The sequence below is a fragment of the Macaca mulatta genome, chromosome 15 (assembly GCF_049350105.2).
Source record: "Macaca mulatta isolate MMU2019108-1 chromosome 15, T2T-MMU8v2.0, whole genome shotgun sequence".
NCBI classification, from domain to species: domain Eukaryota; kingdom Metazoa; phylum Chordata; class Mammalia; order Primates; family Cercopithecidae; genus Macaca; species Macaca mulatta.
Window position 1 is genome coordinate 103357851 of NC_133420.1, and position 21394 is coordinate 103379244.

The 21394-nt window shown below is 42.0% G+C and overlaps 1 protein-coding gene across 2 annotated transcripts; it reads right to left on the reverse strand.

The window, feature by feature from the left end:
* Positions 1 to 1621: 1621 nt before the first annotated feature.
* ZFAND5 (zinc finger AN1-type containing 5) lies at positions 1622 to 12712 on the reverse strand. Of its 2 annotated transcripts, XM_015117902.3 has the most exons (7): positions 12202 to 12712; positions 10977 to 11113; positions 8088 to 8247; positions 7565 to 7676; positions 6847 to 6950; positions 4082 to 4207; positions 1622 to 3265 (listed from the first exon to the last, which is right to left on the reverse strand). In XM_015117902.3, exons 3-7 carry the CDS (start codon positions 8236 to 8238, stop codon positions 3117 to 3119), a joined length of 642 nt encoding a protein of 213 aa, XP_014973388.1. In that variant the 5' UTR covers positions 8239 to 8247; positions 10977 to 11113; positions 12202 to 12712; the 3' UTR covers positions 1622 to 3116. The 2 variants fall into 2 exon arrangements, with proteins under 2 accessions (XP_014973388.1, XP_014973389.1); XM_015117903.3 differs by lacking the exon at positions 10977 to 11113.
* Between the last annotated feature and the right edge of the window lie 8682 nt (positions 12713 to 21394).

Sequence of the window (21394 nt, forward strand, 5' to 3'; positions counted from 1 at the left end):
TGCCAGGCACAGTTTTAAGTGTTGTCACCTTCATATTCCTGAAGTAGGTGGTTGCTGTCCTCATTTAAGAGATGAAGCAGTCCAAAGTGGACCTAAGATAACTTGCCCAAAATCACGGGCTGATTCCAGGATCCCTCATCTTAATCACTATGCCATACTGCTCAGAAACAACTTTCCCTTGCAAACTAATCCATGTTGTGGGAAGCCTACCTAGGATCACACCTGAGGCTCTAGTTTTACAGATCAGGCACACTGAAGATGAGGTTTTTAAAAAGGACTCACCCATTTATACTGCGAATTCATGTGGTCATAGCTTAAGAAAACTTCAGGTGGTGGAGGTGTAAAGATTTGTCTGCTTATGTAAAGGAAACATGGTATATTAAAGTGTTTAATATCTGTACATTTCAAAGGACTTCATGGCCTTGCATTCAGGTTTGAATGCAAGAACCCTCTCAAGTGCCTTACACACTGATTCCCTTTCTTCCCAGTCAATAGACAACCCTGTTCTCATCCGTTTTAATGTTTCTTGTGAAAAACAAAACTACTGATCTACCGGGCACGGTGCCTCATGCCTGTAATCCCAGCACTTTGGGAGGCCCAGGCAGGCAGATCACCTGAGGTCAGCAGTTCGAGACCAGCCTGATCAACATGGAGAAACTCATCTCTACTAAAAGTACAGAAATTAGCCAGGTGTGGTGGCAGGTGCCTGTGATCCCAACTACTTGGGAGGCTGAGGCAGGAGAATCGCTTGAACCCAGGAGGCAGAGGTTGCAGTGGGCCAGTATTACACCATTGCACTCCAGCCTGGGCAACAAGAGCAAAAACAAAAAACAAAAAACTGCCTGTATCTTGCTACTACTCAGACCTTCAGAGCAATGGAGTCTGAGGGCTCATCTTAACTTCTATATACCATTCTGACTTCATTTTTAACTTGAAAAATTAAGTTCCCCTTCTAAATCTTCAACTTCTAGATTTTCAACTCAATTATGACTTTTCATACTCAGAGAAATACTACTCTATGTCAGTATAGGAACTTTGACATACACATGTACCTCCCCAACTTGAAGCAAAAGTAGCAGCATGCGAGGAACTGACAGATAAAAACTAGGGTATTTCCATCCCAAACTCCATCACAGAGAAGCAACAGTTGCACTCCGGTATTCATTTACCCCAGTCAAAATTAACATGTACTTGTCACCCCTTGTTCTTTATGATCTGGCATAAACTCTGCAAAGACCAAATCCATGGGTGCATCCCTGTATTAGAGCTAAACGTAAAACAGAAATGAAACAAGCGTTTTTGTAAACAAATACCTACTTTCTTCAGAATTATCATAAAACGTCATCTTTTACAACATGGAGAAGGGGGATAGGCCCCAATTGTTCAAATTTCATTTCTTTTTCCTCAAATTTTAAAACGGTTTAAATCCCAATGGTGCCTATTGAATACTTCAGAAATAAAGTACCATACCTGAAAATGCTTCTAATATCTCGTATCACTTGAACAAGTTCAGGGATGGCAAAGAAAAAAAAATTTACAGTATAGCCATGCAAAGTAACATTTTCTAATTTCCCCCTTTAGGATTCCAACTATGGCTTAAAAACCCAATGAACAAGTGAAGTTTCCCTCTGTACATGGCTTTTTATTATTTACATAATACAATATAGCATCAATGCTGAATAGCATGATTATGTGCAATACATAAATATGAACTATCTGTACACATCTGCAGGTCTAACTCAGAACTAAGGTACATAAAATTGAAAGCAAAACTGAATGCTTTAAGAATAAAAGTAAAAACTAGGACTGAACACTGCAATAAATCAGAAGTAGTGCCTCGTGTACATACTTAACTATTTACAGATGAAAACAGGCATTACCACAACACTAACTATACTCATTTATATATAAAAAACACAAGTTTCATACATCACAAAAAACCTTCCATTATAACACAGAAGTGATATTACCAGACAAGCATCAGTGAAGTATACTGCCTTTTCTAGTTGTTATTGTACAATGCTGTAGATAATGCAGCCCATGCAATACACCCAAGAACACTAGAGTCCTACACCCAAGTACAATATGATAAAGCAGCCCTCTGCAAGTGGTGCTGGATACCACTAAGAAGTCTACTGCAGCCATGTTGGTTATGATTTTCCATGCAGGAGGGTACAGTTATATTAAGAACTGAAGTCTTTTAAAAAGCTTTAAACATTCTTTCTTGAACCAAAACATTCGACAAAAGATGCACATGAAAAATTAACTATTCAGATACCTTTGCAACTTAAAATTCAGATGCATGTTATTCAATAGAGCTGCTGTATGCGAAAACCAAACGTAGAGCTTAAATTTCTTCTTGTAAACAAATTAATTCTAGTGCAGTTCTGTGCTACACATTTTTAGCAATGAGTAATGCAGACATCTTCTGGTGCAGGCCAGCACAATAAGCTTCAAAGATTATCTCAAGACCCTGTTGTTGGCTTGATGGTTTTACTTATAACCAGTTTCGATGTTTACCTTTCACAGAATGTCTTATTTGACAGCTTTAGATGACCAATTTAACCAGGCTTATATATGGCGCCAAACTGGTTTCACGGGAAGGAAGGTCTGATCCTCTTTATGAGCATTTCTTCCTGCTTCCAAAGAACATGTTGTAAAATTAAAGAGGGTGGAGTTTAACTATGGTAGAAGTAGACTGCCAGTCCTTTTCTGGTGTACCATTTTAAAAAAATACAGGCACATAACACTAGCCAAAGATTATACCTTGATTACATTCCCAAAAGGCAGATATGCTGCAAACATGCAGATTTCATTTATTTTGTTTGGCACATGGGAACTATATTTTGTTCCTATTATCTGTGTGTTTCACTTTGCTGTGCAGATTTTCATCCAATTTTTTTCAGGGGAGGGCATATACATTTGTAGGGCTGTATCTATCCAATTCTGCCTGTAACAAACACCCAAACATCCTAAAATATCAATTATAAGACAGACAAGTGTAAAGTAAAACTCTGGAGAACATCAAAGAAAAATGGCCATGCATCTGCTCTTTAATGTTTTCCTACGATATATTAAAATAAAAACAAAGTTTCAGTCTCTTCACAAGAAGTAATTTATATTCTCTGAATTTTTTCAGCCACAACAACTGGATTCTCTTTTCTGATTTTTGCTGCAGCTTCTGCTTTGTAGTCATATGGACAGTTGTGCTTGTCAGAGTAACGGTGAAGTCCACAAAACAAATTTCCACACCGGCAGTCAAACCCTGTACAAATGAAGAAGTAGAGTCACTTGAGAACTTGAGCCAATTAAAAGAAAAAAAAGTCAGATTTTCATTGCTTTGTAACATAAAAGACAGTGAACTCCTTTCTTCCACTTCCTGGTGATAAGACACAGTGAACTCCTGAAAAGAGTCTATCATGTTAACCTGGAAAGGGAACTTCTAACTTCCTCTGACACGGTGAGAAATTCAAATAACTACGTTCAGTCATTCCTTGCAAGGGTAATAGGGAAGTGTTTGGTAAGCCAAACCACGTGGAGAAAACAAAATGGGCTACCTGCCAGCTAATTTCTACCAGGTGTTCTCCCTCTATCGACTCCTGTAGATACAAAATAGGATAAAATTTACACAGGCTCTGGAGTTAGACTAACTTGGATTCAAAACACAGTCCTACCGTATCTTAAGTTATGTTTCCTCAAGTGGAAACAACCATCAAGGTCTGAGATTTAAAGGAGACAAGAAAAAAAGCACCTAGAACATTCTCTGCATAGCTCAAAGTAGGTGGCACTTACTGTTAGTTCAGTAACATTTTCCCTAGGTATACAAAAACTTATCAATCTAATAAAATAAAATAAGAGGGCCTGAGTTAATAGTTTCATATGATTAGGAGGCAAATGGAAGCAAAATCCAACTTCTTTCCACCCCAATACCACCTTCCCCACCTTTCCTAGACTACAGCTAGTCAGGCGTGTGTGTGTGTGCGCGCGCGCGCGCGTAAGACCAACCACTCTTAGGGAGTGACCAAAAGCTCCTTGTTAACTGCAGGAAGCAAAACATACATTGTCTTTTGTTTTGTAATACCTGTAAGACCAACTTTCTTTCTGCACATGAAACATCTGTTTTTCTTTGGTTTGGGCAATTCAGGAGCTTTTTCTTCACTCTGAGAAGTACTGGGCTGAGAAACTGATGGACTGGGTTGAGTGACAACTGAAAAGGACAAAAACACAAAATTTGTCAAGCATTAACTGGCTAACATTTAAGTCAAAAAAGGAAGTATGTAAGAGAACCAGGAAGATTCTTGATAAAAATGTTTAGAAGCCTTCCTTGAAAATACAAACTTTAAGGCCCAGTGCGGTGGCTCACGCCTGTAATCCCAGCACTTTGGGAGGCCGAGGCAGGCGGATCACGAGGTCAGAAGATCGAGACCATCCTGGCTAACATGGTGAAACCCTGTCTCTACTAAATATACAAAAAATTAGCTGGGCGAGGTGGCGGGAGCCTGTGGTCCCAGCTACTTGGGAGGCTGAGGCAGGAGAATGGAGTGGACCCGGGAGGCAAAGCTTGCAGTGAGCTGAGATCGCGCCACTGCACTCCAGCCTGGGCAACAGAGCCAGACTCTGTCTCAAAAAAAAAAAAAAAAAGAAAATACAAACTTTAAACAAAATTTTCCATTTTAACACCAGAACGTCTTTCAAATCTGAGAAATTCCTGCCAATCACTATGCTACTTGCTTCTCTAATTTTATACAATGACGGTTTCACTCAAGAAATTCCTTTAAAACACTTGTAACAGCCAAAATCCTAATTGTTTTTAAAGAGCTAGGAGATGTTAATCATATGCTCAGTTTTTCCACGTTACAATTTCCTAAATGCAAACTTTTCAATCAGGGAAGTTCAAATTCATTACATTTCAGTAAATAAGAGTAGCCAACAACTTTGAGGCAGTTGGCTATAAATCATTTTGATTTTATGCTTACAGAAAAAGAAAAAAAAAACTCCCGTAGATGTAAACAGCAAATTTTGACAAAACCCAAACCATTCATCCCTAAATCAATATCAGATCCAAAAATTCCAAAACAAAATCATTTTACCATTTTCACGGTGCACTAAACGTTATAGGAAGACTTGAAAGATTTTTTTTAAAGCTTGCTTTTTAAAAAAAGATCGGCAAACAGTCTTTAGAAACTACTCAAGAAGTTCTGATTTTAAACTATTAAGGATTCCACAGGCAGAACAAGAATCTTATCTAAAACGGGCATCCACTTTGGACAGAGATAGCTTCTACCGTTCCTCCACCTAAAAAGGCTTTAAGTTTCAGGGCACACATGGCATCAGTAAAATTTCTCACAATGAACAAAAAATAGCAGATTACTATACTAAAGCCCACACTGCCACTAGTTCTTTAAACAAAATACCAAAATTTACATCTACTTACATATAATTCAACTACACCCCAAATTCTATGAACTCAGGTTTTAATATTAATCCAAATGGTAACAATAGCAAATTTATATATGTAATACTGAAATTACTGCCCAAATAGGCCAGCACCAATACTATTAGCATATAGATAAGCTCCTACAGCAAGCTAGTTTAATGGCAATTTTCTCTAAAACTCTGCCCAAATTTATAATTCAATTGCATTAGCAATGCATCTACTGGGAGAATTAGCCTAATATTAGACTAAATGAACAATATTCCAGCTACTGCTACTGTGACAACGTTAAAGTTTTTCCTGATGTCATGAGGATAAAGAATAATCTATGGGAATAGTTGTATGGGGTAGAGGGAAGGTGTCAGCCATTTCTTTGGCCACACCTGAAAAATGAACTGTGGCTCCCGAAACAAGGGAAGGGGGAAGAAGAAAATGATACAGAAAAGGCAAATAGCAGTGAACCACAGAATGCCTACTAAGTAATAAATGCAGACTAGCTCTAACCCAAGACTATTCTTCCAAGGTCAGAGTAATTTTGTATTTAAAAAACAAAAACAAAAAAACCCAAACAAAGGCATCATGGGCACACTAATGTGGTCAGCTTTTTAAGGAAGGAGCTCATTTCAGAATGCCAAATATAGTTTCACCTGCCAAACTTCAGAATTTGGCCTTAACTTTGTAAGATTATCACAATAAACAAACTTGACTGCTGTTAGCAAAAGCCAGCCTCCAAAGCAGATTGTATAACCACTGACACAATTTTTTCACAACAGAAGTTTCATACTGCATTTAATCAGCACTCTGCCAAAAAAGAACAAATTGATCAAAAAAGCTATGTGCATTACATAAAGTACAGAAATCTTTGTTCTAGGGCCTAGTACAGGTAATTCAAGTCAGTCTTCTTGCACCATTAGGGCACTTCTGGTTGTGCTATATAAGCAAAGTTTCCAAAGTCACCACATCTCATGAAAACCAAAATGCCTTTCCACACTGACTTTTAAACTCCCACAAAATATATGACAGGAATATTGCACTTCAAATAAGTTTTAATGTTCAAGTATGTTGTTTTACTTCAAAGTTTTCTACAACATTGACAATATCAAAACTAAACAGTTACTACTTTTAATTATAAAATTATTCTTTATGACCTTGAAATTTAACTTCATCAATTTTTAACACATCCAATCTCCAGATTACAGACTTTGCCCATTATGTACATGAGAATAGTGTAGGGGATGAGCAGAGAAGAAACTGACAATAAATATGACTATTTTACACTTCAAGATACTTTTAAAGATAGTAGTTCTTTGCTTGGCCTGTATTTTATAAGCTCTCCCTCCTCTTTGGTCCTTCAATGGGAAGGAAAGAATGCACTATCAGATTCAGAACTGAACGAGTATTAAATGACATACCTGGCTCTGACACCTCTGTTTTCGGGGTAGTTATTTTGTCCTCTCTTGAAATGCTCATTTCTGTCATTTGCTGAGTTACAGGCAAGGCAGCCACAGGCACATTTCTATTTGAGTTCAAGCAAACAATTTTTAAAGCTGTTAAGGGTACTTCTTGAGACAATGATTAAGTTGTCAGTTCAACTTTAAATTATATAATATTTCCAAAATGAGTAAATGGAGCTAGATAACCTAAAATTTAAAAAAAAAAGATACTGGATGCCCAGCATAAACGGTTGAGAAAAAAGTTTGATAAATGGCTCATCAACTCGAGGCTGCGTTTTGTATAGGTTACTATATTCTACAACCCACTAGGGATTTTTAGCTGTGCCTGTAACTTGTTTAAGGGCAAAAGAGCAGCTCTGCCAAAACACCTTGTTTTGCCCAATAAAATAGTCTACAGTCTCACTTGACAATCCCTAAACCTCAATTAACAAAGAAATAAAAAAGCACAGCATTTCCAACACAATATCCTTGAGGGGGTTAGGGAGTAGGTTGTAATATACATCTTTACTCAATGACTTAAGAGTCATGTATTAAAAGACATGAAATCCTCAATTAAGCAACAATGCAAAGCCAAGGGCATCTGATATATTAACATCCTTATTACTGGACTCCCGTACAGACACATCTTGGTTTCCTCTTTGTAATACCATAAAGACTCTGAAATGTTCAATCTTACCTTGATTTTTCAGATGTGCTGCCAGCAGCACCTTCACAGTTGTTTAAGCTAGTGTCTGCTCTCTGTACAGATGCAGAATCTGAGGTAGGACTGTTGGAACCACTAGCTGTCCCTATTTAAAAAAAGGATTTGTAAGGAACAAATGAACACTACAAAAACTCATTTAGTATCAAGACGTAGTAAGTAACAAATACTTGCATTTAATTAGGTTAGTGATATAAGCATTCACTGTGCTGTAATCCTACACTTGAGTGTCCAAACAAAAAAATATTAAAAAGTCAATCCAATGAACACAAGTGTGAAACAAAATAATCTCAAAAAAGAAAACTGAAAAGCTAGAAGATGCTTGTAGATAGTCATTTATTCCTGATCAGTCATGTCAAGCACGTGGGCTGTTGCTTGAATTTCAAGCTCTTGTCAGGTGTTCTCTCCATGGGCTTTCAGCATTCTCAGCCCCAATTCTTGGTTCTATATTTTCTGTCCACCAGTTCTTCAAATACGTTTTTCCTTGGAAATAACTTACCCATTGGGCTCATTCTGCCACTATTCTGCTGCCTCTGAAGATGTTCTTTGTAGCAAACTGAACACATTCCATTTGTCCTAGGATTTCCATAAAAGCCACATCCTGTGCTACACAGCATGGGCCCCGGGGTCTGGTTAGTCTCCTGAGCCATATTTTTCTGCTATAGACGAAACAAAATTTCAGAAATTAGCATTATCACCAAAATATAGTCTAATATAATCATCATTATACCGCTGTAATTTCTACACAAGTTTTAATAAAAGTCCAAATTCTGTTAATCATTAAAAAGGGTGGGCAGAGATAATTATCAGTATTTTGTGGCCTTTATAAAAGGCAAACTGTTTTAGCACCCTCCTCAAAAAAAAACCCAAAAAGAAATTTTATCAATTATTAGGATATTTTCACCTATCACTATTCTTGGTTTCAATTTACGAAAAGGTCTACTAGCTCTCAGGGTTATGTTTTAATCAATTTGAGAAACTGGTACCTTTAAGTTACTTTTGACTCTGCTGCACTACAGGCAGACCATTTCAAATGCTTTTACTTAATTGGCTAATCACAATTAATTACTGACTCTTGATATTTATAGGTGGTTCTTTAAACTGGATGAATAAAGCTTTCTTAAAACTAGCACCTGTATATATTATTGGGCTTCATCAGTAATTTGACAATTCTGCTGAGGCAGAGCATCCATACTTTTTAAATGCTGAAACATCTTTATATAAGGCTGAAAAGAGAACTCGTAGCTCTTCCTGCTACCTTGGCACCAACAAGAAAGCTCTTTAAAAATTTAGAGTCAGCTGGTTTATGAAACTCCTTTTATGTTCTCCATCTGAGGTTTGAGAGTATGTTAAAGCCAGTGCCTAGGAACCTGCAATGCACAAATTATGAACCAGATTTCTCAGCCAAAGGCACTATTATTTTTAACAAGTGCTTGTCTTCCTCATACCAGAAAATAATAATCGTTCCAAGCTCAAATTCAATATAATAAAATAAGTCAATATATATACATAACCTTTAGTAATGGTTAATATTCAATGCTGGGTTACCAGAAAGCTTTACATAGCAAGCATTTGTTTGCAAGCAAGGGTTTGCTTTTCTAAACGTCTTCTTAAACGCTGTGCTAAATTATTAATAAGTTTTCCACTGGATGAGAAAATATATATTCAAGAAAAATTATTTTAAAATAAAGTTGTGGAGGGTTTTCATGTCATCTTAAATATGTATAAGCTTATGTACAAAAAACATGAGAGAATTTGCCTAAAGGAAAATTTGTGTGCTGTAACTTGTCACAGTCATTTTTTCCAACTACTACATACTAGAATACACTTTATAGTGAGTTATTAAAAAATGATGTTTTAACAAGTATTAACTACCAAAATTAGAAGATGGGAGAAGGAGACTAACCGATTTGGACCTGGCCGGAACCCTGGTAATTATTCCCCAAATCATTTTATCGTCCCTTTTGCAAGTAAAAGGGCACCATACAAATATTAAGACTATCTATAGCTTGTACAGCGTGACAAAGATCCACAACTTATTTTGAATAATAGTATTAATTTAGTTGACACTGTCTCTTTAAATATTAACTGGAATTTAGCTGACTCATTTTGGAGCAGGGTAGTGTAAACATTTCAAAATCACTTAGGAAGTTTATTAATAAACACTTTCAGCTGGGTTTTTAAATGCTGAGTATAATGAGAGCAAAAAAATGCTTTCAAATGATAAATACGTATATATTTGCATGCCCACCATCACAAAACTGTTAATTTTTGCCCTATGCATGAAAGTTGGGTATTTCCTAAAACCAGTTTAAGTGCTAGCCCACATTTTCTACACGAATGTCCAGTGTCATCTGACACTGGCTTTAAAAGCAAACTGGCTTAAGTTTAAGGCCAAGTGATCCACCTGCATAAGTAATTTTAGTTAATCTGATTCTTAAAATCTTTGTTTTAGATAAATAAAATGGAGGCTACTCCATCTAAAAAAAGATTTCACACTTTGAGATAACAAAGTATTCCAACTTTCCTTCAGAGAACATGTCTACTTTCATTCCATTATAAATAACCTTCAACTGCGAGACACACAAGAAGCACCAGAACATGAGTCTTCTACATGGGTTCCCATCTTTTATATTTTTTCCCCTAGAAAGCCAGCTTTTAAATGCCATCACATGTGCACAGCTTGCTTTAATATTTCTCAGAAGCTTAGATCACATGGGAGGGCGCTTCAGCCTGTCACAAGGCTGCAATGTGACAAGCTGAGCTGGATGGAGGCTCTCACATAAAGCCTAGTCAACAGGGGCCTCTGAAATCAGCTTCTATTTATATCTCAAAGCCTGCCAACTCCTACACAACCCCAAGAACTAAGGATGCAGCGTTCATATATCTAACATAAGAAAACAAAAAAAAGGGCTGCTAGTTTTTTCCTAATGTAGGAAAAACTACAGAACAATCTTAATCTAGAAGATGAAAGCATAATCACTCAAAGCTAAAATGGTCAAGGTTGTTTATAAAAAACTAAGCACAGTGGAGACAGCGTAAAAAAGAATCCTCATTTAGTGAGGATTTAGGGGATGAAGTGGGGGATGTGTGTTCCCATTAGGTATTGCATTTCCCTTCCTGTAAATATTTTAGAAAAAAATACCATTACTATTTATTGATTTTAAAGTAATCAGAAACTTGGGCATGCATGTGTCAGCTCTGTCAGTTAGAGCTAGAATGCACATTTTATAAAGTTTATGGCTTCCTCTAACTTACAGCTTAAAAAAAAATCTGAGTAACTGAACAATTCTCCAATTCCAATTCTGAACAAAGAGCTTTTACACCTATGGAATATAGTTCTTCCAGGCGCACATGATGTGATGACATGGCATGAATTCCCACTCACCTGGGAATTGAGACCTGAGTTCAAGTCTCTAGTCTGCCACTAAGCCAGTGACCTTGGGCAAGTCCTTACTTTCCAGATTTCAGTTCCCTCTTTGCCAAATGGAGTAGGATTGACTTTTAAAGGCTCCTTTTCAGGGCCTGGGAGATAGAAAACAGGAGAGAACTACAACAAATCCTTAATTTTTTTAGGGGGGCGTGGGGAAACATTTTAAGAAAAAACTTTGAAGATAAAATTGCAATATTTTCACCAATTGAGTTCTGAAAGCCTACTTTTTAAAAAAAATCCTAAAAATAAAGAGTAAAATACAGTCGTTTACGGTTAGGTATCTAAATCCCAGGTTTAAGAACGGGGATGTGTGACCTATGTGTTCCTTTATCTTAATAATCTCCTTAGATGAAATCCTTAGGTGACATTCACTCAATAAAGATAACCCGACCCTTCCTCGAAAACACAGCTCCACGGAGTGCGTTGAAAGCGAGCAAAAAATTTCACGTTCATCAGCCTAAATGCACCAAACAAAGGAGAAGGTGCTCCATTTCCTCCATGAAAACGGATCTCAGGGTAGACACCCCGCGACGTCGAGAAACCCAAAAGACGACGCCGGAGAACCCCCGACCCCATGTTCCAACGGGTTTTGGAACAAGTTCGGGTCTCACTGATCCCCCATCCCCCTCCAAGCAAAGGCCTCACTCAGTAAAGCCCAGCAGGGCCCTCTCCGAAAAACCACTGAGTCATGCAGAACAGCAGCTCAGCAGGCCCGGCCTGCCTTTCGCCTGCAGGCCCCACGCCGATCCCCGACCCCGAAGGGCTCCTCTGAGGGAAGAGCTGGTGGGGCTACAGCGGCCAGGGGGCGCGGCCGCCGCCTCGGCCTCTTTGTTTCTCTGGGTCGTGGTGCCCACGCCGGGCGCCGCCGCCAAGTGCGGCCGGGCGGAAGGCGAGCGGCCTAGATGCCGGCCCCGCAGAGGCGGCACGCCGGGCATTGTTTCCCGACCGTGCTGTGGAGCGAGCCAGAGACGCCAGGAGCCAGGCCTCGGGCCACGACGACAGAATGACGCCTCCGTCTTTGTGCTTCCTGGGCTGGCGGGCGGGTTCCCCTCCCCCGGACGCCGCCATCCGCGGCCTGCTCCGGCTTCGCCGTTGGCCCGCGGCGCCCCGGTCCCTTCACTCCCGCCCCCGGCCCGGCAACGAGCAGCCCGGCTCCCGCCCCCAACCCCATATCACTCACCCTGCGGGGGCCCAAATGAGAAAGCCGGGTTCACGCGCGAAGCCGGCACGATGAGGCCGGGCCGAGGCCTCCGGGAAGGCTGAGCCGGGCGCCCTGGTGACGCCGCCGCGGGCCGGGAGCGGGTCGGAGCCGCAGGCGGAGGTGGCGCCGCCGCCGCCGCGGGGTCTTCCTTTGTTCCTGCAGCAGCGCCGAGCGTGGCCGGGACACGCCGGAGCTCGGGAAGTGGGAGGAGGGAAGCGAGGGGGGGGCCGAGGAGGAGGCGGAGGGACAACCGGACGCCGCAGCGGCTAACGCTGCTCAAGGCGCTCGCCCGTTGTCGTCTCACGCCTCCACAGGCCGCAGGTTGGGCGGACGAGGAGGGCGAGTGGAGCGCGCGCCGCGAGGCCGGGGGCCGTAAGGGCCCGCTGATGGCACTCTACGCCGCTCCTGCCACCGCCGGGGAAGCTGCGCGGCTCCCGGGAGCGAGCAAGCCCGCGTACGAGATGCACACAGCTCCGCGTCCCGGCCGACTAACGCGCTGGCCGCCCGGCGCCCGGGCAGTGGGGGAAAAGAGGGGGAGGGGGCGGGACCCGTGCGTCAGCGAAAACCCCGACGGCGGCGGCGGCGGGGAGCGCGGTGACGTCGCGGGTCCGAGGCCACGCCCCCGGCGCCCTGTCAGTAGGTCCGGGAGGCGGGGCCGAGCCGGGTTGCTGTGCCTTCTCGTGGAGCCCAGCCACTGGCCTGGCGGTCGGCCCCTAGGGTGGAGCTGGAAAGAGCGAGTCCTGTGGAGGATGTGTTTCTATTTTTAACCCAATTGTCCGCCCTCAGCCTCACTCCTTCGGATTTTCTCATTCAAACCCGTTTTTCGCCGTCCTAGTTCTCACGCTTTGTCTCCAGCCGTGGGCAGACATTCCCTCCCCCAAGAATTGTAAGGATTCACCCGCAGAAAAGGAAAAGAACTGCCTTATGGCTTCGAGGTCTTTTCTGTTTATGAAACCTCCTCACTCCCGACACCCATTTTCAGCTCCGAAGTCCAGCCCGTGCGTGGCCCTGACGCGGCTGGCGGCGTGCGTTGGCTCGCCCAAGGTCACGAGGGGTTGTGCGGTGTGAGGAAACTCGCGGCCGCCCAGGGCTGCCAATGCCCCGGCGGCGCTGTTCTGAACAAACTGTTTTGGCCAGCCCGTAAAATCCCTGGAAATTGACGATTCCAGCAAAGCGTCGTGAACTGGGAAAGCACCAAATGTTCTACTCAAATGCCGCGAAGGGACAAAACAAGCTAGATCTAAGGCCCAGATCAAGCGGGAGGAGTAGGCTTGCGGGAGGAAGTTCAAGGGGGGCAAGTACTAGGCGGGGAGTTCAGGCACGAGGCACAGGTTCCCCATGGGTGAAAGGATGACTTACTCGAAACAGTGGGAACCTTTTCAGAGCACAAACAAAAAATATTTTCAGCTGACCGCTCCAAGTGACTTTCAGTTCAACTCAAAATAACAAAATCACTAGGTTGGAAAGGACTTCTGAAATTTTCTAGTAAACTACGGTCTGACGAATACATAGAAATGACGTTTAGGGCTTATATTAGCCACATATAGAATGGAGAAGAGATCCCTTCAGTGTTTCTCAAAGTCGGTAAACAGAAAAAATTCACCTGGGGTGATTAAATATTCCTACGCCTCTCCCCTGGATATGGTTTTGGCTGGTCTGGGGTGGGGGTGGGGGGGGGGGTCCTACTGCGCTTCAGGTGATCCTTATTTGTAATCTGTAATGGGGGAATGCTGTACTGATAGCTTGAGCCAACACTTCCAAATCAAACAGTTCTCCGCCACAGTAAGCAAAGTACCTGGAGCATAACAACCTTTTATTTTGTTTTGAACAAATTTTGGTTTATTACTGTGATCAATGTATTAGAGATTTAAGTAGTTTGGGTCACTGGTCCCACGACCATTAAAATTTATTTCCTTAAATTAGATAAATTGGTAAAACAACAACAACAACAACAAAGCAGCTACCATTTACAGGCCATTTTCAGTGCCAACTATTTTCCATTTAGTGTCTCATTTTATCCTCACAGTAATTCACTGAGATAGGTACTATTATCACGTCCCTTTCTACAGATAAAGGAACAATGACTAAAGAGGCTTGCCCAGGGCACTGAAGGGCAGGGAGGCAATGGAGGTGATTATTATTGAGAACAAAAATAACTTAATTTTTTTTTTTTTTGCCCTCTAGAACTGGAGTTATAATGAGTGAAACAAGATAATTCCTGAAGAAGCATACTTTAAAAAAAAAGTCTAAGGGTAATGAGGCAAACTCATTATTGAATAGTGTATTCCATAATATTATGTCACCTTCTGATAATTCATCTTCTCTATCACCCATTTATAATTTTATCTGAGACTATTTCAACCAAGAATGTTGCAGGTATTGTACCTAAACATACCAAGATTCCTTTTTAGCAGTTATTTTCTAGTGGTTCTCAAAGTGTGGTCTCCAGACCAGCTGCAGCAGCAGCACCTGGGAACTTACTAGAAATACAAATTCTCAGGCCCCAGCACTAAACCTGTGGAGTCACAAACTGGGGGTTAGCACAGCCATCTGTGGCTCAATAAGTCCTCTAGGTGATTCTGATGTGTACACAAGTTTGGAAACCATTGACTTAACCCTACCATGGCGTCAGGTGACCCCTCTTTTTTTCAGATGGCTCACGCCACATGAAAGGGAAAGGTTTAAAAAAAAAAAGAAATCTTCTCATATTACTAGTGTAACAGATTAAGGGATGTACTTCTAAGAAGGTTTTTGTTTTATTTTTGTTTTCTTACATTTTAAATTTTCACTTGGACTCCAAAGACAAACTGAATTGTTAAACACGGAATATATAATAGAATGCTTCTAATATGACATGCCAAAGGGCTTTACTCTATAGTCATTAGGGAAGGTCAACTTTGGCTTGAAACCAACCTCTGTAAAAAAGATAATGAGCGCTGGGCGTGGTAGCTCACACCTGTAATCCCAACACTTTGGGAGGCCCCGGGGTGGGGTGGGGGTGAGGGGAGCGGGTGTCAAGAGGTCGAGACTGTCCTGACCAATATGGTAAAACCCTGTCTCTACTAAAAAATATACAAAAATTAGCTGGGCATGTTGGTGCGCCCCTACAGTCCCAGCTACTCGGGAGGCTGAGGCAGGAGAATCACTTGAACCCAGGAGACAGTTTCAGTGAGCAGAGATCAGGCCACTGCACTCCAGCCTGTTGACAAAATGAGATTCTGTCTCAAAAAAAAAAAAAAAAGAAAAGAAAAGAAAAGAAAATGAGCAGAGTTGGTTGTGTTCAAAATGTGATATTGGTTAGGCGTGGTGGCTCACGCCTGTAATCCCAGCACTTTGGGAGGCGGAGGCAGACGGAACACCTGAGGTCAGGAGTTGGCGACCAACCTGACCAACATGGCCAAACCCTGTCTCTACTAAAAATACAACAATTAGCCCCGCAGTTTGGCAGGTGCCTGTAATCCCAGCTACTAGGGAGACTGAGGCAGGAGAATCACTTGAGCTGGGGAGATGGAGGTTGAAGTGAGCCGAGATTGCGCCACTGCACTCCAGCCTGGGGTAACAGAGCGAGACTCTGTCTCAAAAAACAAAAGGTCGGGCACGGTGGCTCACGCCTGTAATCCCAGCACTTTGGGAGGCCGAAGTAGGCGGATTACGAGGTCAGGGGATCCAGACCATCCTGGCTAACACGGTGAAACCCCCTCTCTACTAAAAATACAGAAAAAATTAGCTGGGCGTGGTAGCCGGCGCCTGTAGTCCCAGCTACTCGGGAGACTGCGACAGGAGAATGGCGTGAACCCGGGAGGTGGAACTGGCAGTGAGCAGAGATCACACCTGGCAACAGAAAGATACTCCGTCTCAAAATAAAGAAAGAAAGAAAGTTTTGTACATTTGCTACTTTCCAGGCACTCACTTAACTTGGTGCTGGAATATACATTTGTGTGAAAAAAAGACGTTACCCTATTCTTATGGATCTTACCGTCATGTGGGGGAGAAAGATATTATATAATATATAATTAGGAACTGGTAAATATTTTCAAAGAAAAGCACAGAATGCTATGGGAGCATATAACCAGTCATAATGGATCTTGAAAACTCACCCAGGTCTGAGTTCCAACCATCCCCACGGCCAAAGGAGCCAGGCTTATTTCCTTAAAGTAGGTAACCTGGCAGTCTGCTTAAGAACTCAGGTAAAGTCATTGCAGGTTCACTTACATTTTTCTTTGTAAAGTAGGGATGACTTGGAAAGGGGATTGCTGATGGGAGAAGAGCAAATGTAATTAAGTTTCTTAGAAAGTGAAAACTGACATCCCTTAAAAATAGCAATATAAGTTATTAGTCCACTGTAAAATGTAAAATACCTGAAGTTATTTTATGTTGACATATAACTTCCTATTATGGAGACAAGAATTGCTGCTATGACATTATTATAATACTCTGGTCATGGGTAACTATTCATTTTCTGTCCGCGCTTGAGTAGAACTTGGTGAAGCACAAAGCCTTTTCTGGGGTCTTAAAAACTTTGGATGTGGCCGGGCACGGTGGCTCATGCCTGTAATCCCAGCACTTTGGGAGGCCGAGGTGGGCGGATCACCTGAGGTTAGGAGTTTGAGACCAGCCTGGACAACATGGTGAAACCCCACCTCTACTAAAAATACAAAATTAGCCAGGTGCGGTGGCAAGCGCCTGTAATCCCAGCTACTCAGGAGGCTGAGAATTGCTGGGACCTGGGAGGTGGAGGTTGCGGTGAGCCGAAATCATGCCATTGCTCTCCAGCCTGGATAACAAGAGCGAAACTCCTTCTCAACAACAACAACAAAGAAAAAACCCACAAAACTTTGATGTGTCACTGGATGTTCACATTGTACCCTTCCTCCCTTTCGTTCCCAGCCCCTTCAGAGATTTCAAAGATCAAGATAAAGAGACCATTTTATAAAAGTATTTTCAAAATAATTGGCTAAAAGGATTACAGTATTTTATTTAGAGCAAATCAACTAATTAAAAAATTAAGGCCAGGCACGCTGGCCCACGCCTGTAATCCCAGCACTTTGGGAGGCTGAGGCGGGCAGATCATGAGGTCAAGAGATCGAAAATTAGCCAGGTGTGGTGGCGGGCTCCTGTAGTCCCAGCGACTCAGGAGGCTGAGGCAGGAGAATCGCTTGAACCTGGGAGGCGGAGGTTGCAGTGAGCTGAGATTATGCCACTGCACTCCAGCCTGGGCAATACAGCAAGATTCTGTCTCAAAAATAAATAAATAAATAAATAAAAGAAATTGATAAAGCAAGTAGCAATTTCATTATTACATAGACTTTTTAGTAATTAAAATTCTTACTTATTTTCTCTGAAAATAACTTGACCCAAGAATCTTCAAATAAAAGACATGGATATCTTACCAGATTAGAGAAGAAGAAGACGACTTTCTGACACAATCTAGATACTATCAACCTAGCATTAAACAATTTTCCAGACTATTTGAAAAACAAAAGCCTTTATTGTTTTTAATTTTATTATTATTATTATTTTTGAGATGGAGTTTCGCTCTTGCCGCCCAGGCTGGAGTGCAGTGGCACGATCTGAGCTCACTGCAACCTCCACCTCCCGAGTCCAAGCAATTCTCCTGCCTCAGCCTCCTGAGTAGCTGCAATTACAGGCGCCCGCCACCACCCCCGGCTTTTTGTGTTTTTAGTAGAGACGGGGTTTCACCATGTTGGGCAGTCTGGTCTCGAACTCCTGACTTCAGGTGATCCACCTGGCTTGGCCTCCCAAAGTGCTGGGATTCCGGTGTGAGCCACTGTGCTGGGCCTGCCTAATTGTTTATGTAATTCAAGAACTGAGGTTGAAGGAAACTGATGATTTACTAAGTATATATATTTTGTTGTAAACATCACCTTTTAAGAAACAAAATATTCTGGTCTCAAGAACTCTAAAGAAATTTTTGTTATTGAACAAGCTAAGTGTGGGGTGTTAATCTCAGTGGTTAGCTCTGGGATTGTCTCAGAAACAATACTTGGGGGTTGGGTGAGGTGATTCAGGCCTGTAATCCCTGCACTTTGGGAGGCAGGAGGATCATCTGAGATCAACCTGGCCAACATGGCGGATCACCTGAGGCAGGTAATAACCTGAGGTCAGGAGTTTGAGACCTGACTGGTCAAAATGGTGAAATCTCCTCTCTACTAAAAATACAAAAATTAGGGCTGGGCGCGATGACTCACGCCTGTAATCACTGCACTTTGGGAGGCAGGAGGATCACCTGAGGTCAGGAGATCAAGACCAGCCTGGCCAACATGGTGAAACCTCGTCTCTACTAAAAATACAAAAATTAGCCAGGTGTGGTGGTGGGTGCCTGTAATCCCAGCTACTTGGGAGGCAGAGACAGGAGAATTGCTTGAACCTGGGAAATGGAAGTTGCAGTGAGCCGAGATTGTACCATTGCACTCCAGCCTAGGCGACAGAGTCAGACTCCTTCTCAAAAAAAAAAAAAAAAAAAAATTAGCTGGGTGTGGTGGTGTATGACTGTAATCCCAGCGACTTTGGAGGCTGAGGCATGAGAATCGCTTGAACCCAGGAGACGGAGGTTGCAGAGAGCTGAGGTTGTGCCACTGCATTCCAGTCTGGGTGACAGAGTGACCCTCCTTCTCAAAAAAAAAAAACAAAAACAACAACAACAAAACAATACTTTGGAACATATGATAACCTGGGTTCATGGGTGGTGGGGTTGGCCAGGAAGGCAGGAATGGTGTTAGTGATTCAGTTAGAGCCCAGCAGCTGTGCTGGTATAAAGCTTAGGCAGGAGGCAATTGTTCCTAAGGCCCTATCAGCCAGCAGAAAAAAGGTAGAAACAATCAGGGAGGTCAGGATTCAGACAGAAGACTAGCATGAGAAAAGTGGGTAGGGTGTGGACCTCTGTCCTGGAAGCAATCTAAGTTCTAGGCAGAGAGCCAAGGCAAGTATCTTAAGTTTGTGTAATGTTTTTCCACATACAATGTATATTCAAATGCATTAATTTGATAAATTCTCACAACAGCCTATTGAGATAACTGTTATCTCTCCTTTTGCTGGAGGAGTTGACTGACTGAGGCTCAGGGCAAAGTTTTATATCCTGTGCATTGTCACATGTCTAGTGAGAGTACAATCTCTGGTCTTTGGCACAGTTAAATTTATTTCATAATTATATGTACCATTAGAATGTTAACCTTTTTTTTTTTCTGAGAGGGAGTCTCACTTTGTCACCCAAGCTGGAGTGCAGTGGCGCGATCTTGGCTCACTGCAACCTCTGCCTCCCAGGCTCAAGCAATCTTCCCACCTTAGTCTCAGGAGTAGCTGGGACCACAGACATGTGCCCAGCCAATTATTTGTATTTTTGGTAGAGATGGGGTTTCACCATATTGCCCAGGCTGGTCTTGAACTCCTGAGCTCAAACAATCTGCCTGCCTTGGCAGATTGGTGGGATTACAGGTGTGAACCATGGCACGAAGCCTAGAAAGTTAACTATTCTTTTTTTTTTTTCGAGACGGAGTCTCTGTCGCCCAGGCTAGAGTGCTGTGGCGTGATCTTAGCTCACTGCAACCTCTGCCTCAAAGGTTCAAGAGATTCTCTTGCCTCAGCCTCCCGAGTAGCTGTGCCTACAGGCACGTGCCACCACGCCTGGCTAATTTTTGTTTGTATTTTTTGTAAAGATGGGATTTCACCATGTTAACCAGGATGGTCTCGATCTCCTGACCTCGTAATCTGCCTGCCTCAGCCTCCCAAAGTGCTGGGATTACAGGCGTGAACCACTGTGCCCGGTCATACCATTCTTACCTTGTGTATCGCTCACCTCACCCAGTGGTCTCTAACAGGCAACCTCTGTCTCTTTTGCTACTACAGCTTATCTGTCTGTCTCCTAAATGTTGGCATTTTTTAGGTCCTGAGCACTCTTTGGTTTTTCACTGCTCATACTCTCTTAGAGCAATTGTACCCACCTTCATAGATTCAAATGAAGTACTCAAAGGAATGAGTATCTGTACTCATCCCTTGGCTTACAAATGGTTTATTTATAATTTTTCACTTACAGAGACAATAGCTATTTTTATTTATTTATTTATTTATTTTGAGACAGAGTCTCACTCTATCACTCAGGCTGAAATGCAGTGCCATGATCTCGGCTCACTGCAACCAACCTCCTCATTCTGGACTCAAGCGATTCTCACGCATCAGCCTCCCCAGTAGCTGGGATTATAGGCATGCACCACCATGCTCGACTAATTTTTGTATTTTTAATAGAGACAGGTTTCACTATGTTGGCCAGGCTAGCTCAAACTCCCTGGCCTCAAGGGGTCCACGCGCCTGAGTCTCCCAAAGTGCTGGGATTACAGGCGTGAGCCACCACACCCAACTGACAAAGATATATCTATTTTTAAAATTTTACTTACAAACATTTTTCAACTTAATCCAGAAAACTCTTCTTCTTTTTTTTTTTTTTTTTTTTTTTGCATACTGAAGTTATGCTCTGTGATTGGAAGAGAATTTTATAGCTAACCACTACTGTTGTTAGGTAGTGAATAAGTGGGAGTAGAGAATAAGTATCTAGAAATAGATATGAATTTATATTTATTCCATGTGGATCAATGGCTCTAGAGTGAACAAGATAAAGTTTAAACCTGGGAATTTCAGAGCCAGTGCTTCGGTTACTGGTATATGCCTGATTTAAGTTGTTTTTGTACTATAATTTACAACATCATCACCAACTCTAAATGTGAAGCATATAAATACGTAAGGGAAGATTCTTTTTATTGAAAAATTAAAAGTGATAAAACAAACTGAAGCCGGACAAAGAAATAAAAACATTAGCTTCACCAAAGAAGATATATAGGTGGCAAATAAGCATATAAAAAGATGCTTCACATTATATGTCATCAGGGAAATGCAAATTAAAACAGTAATGAGATACCACAATGTACCTATTAGAATGGCCAACATCCAGAAAACAAACAGCACCAAATGATGGTGAGGATGCAGAGCAACAGAAACTCTTACTCATTTTTGTTGGGATGCAAAATGGTACAGTCACTTCGGAAGGCAGTTTGATGATTTTTTACGAAGTTAAACATACTCTTTTTTTTTTTTTTTTTTTTTTGAGACGGAGTCTCGCTCTGTCGCCCAGGCTGGAGTGCAGTGGCGCGATCTCGGCTCACTG

Bases quoted from the DNA above. Each gene is read 5' to 3' on its own strand.
- ZFAND5 (XM_015117903.3), bottom strand. From the start codon at position 8,238: ATGGCTCAGGAGACTAACCAGACCCCGGGGCCCATGCTGTGTAGCACA. The intron at 6,951-7,564 runs GTAAGATTGAAC...GAACTCAAATAG, and splicing joins AGCACATCTGAAAAATCAAG to AAATGTGCCTGTGGCTGCCT. The intron at 3,266-4,081 runs GTATTACAAAAC...TCATTTGTACAG, and splicing joins AAAGAAAGTTGGTCTTACAG to GGTTTGACTGCCGGTGTGGA.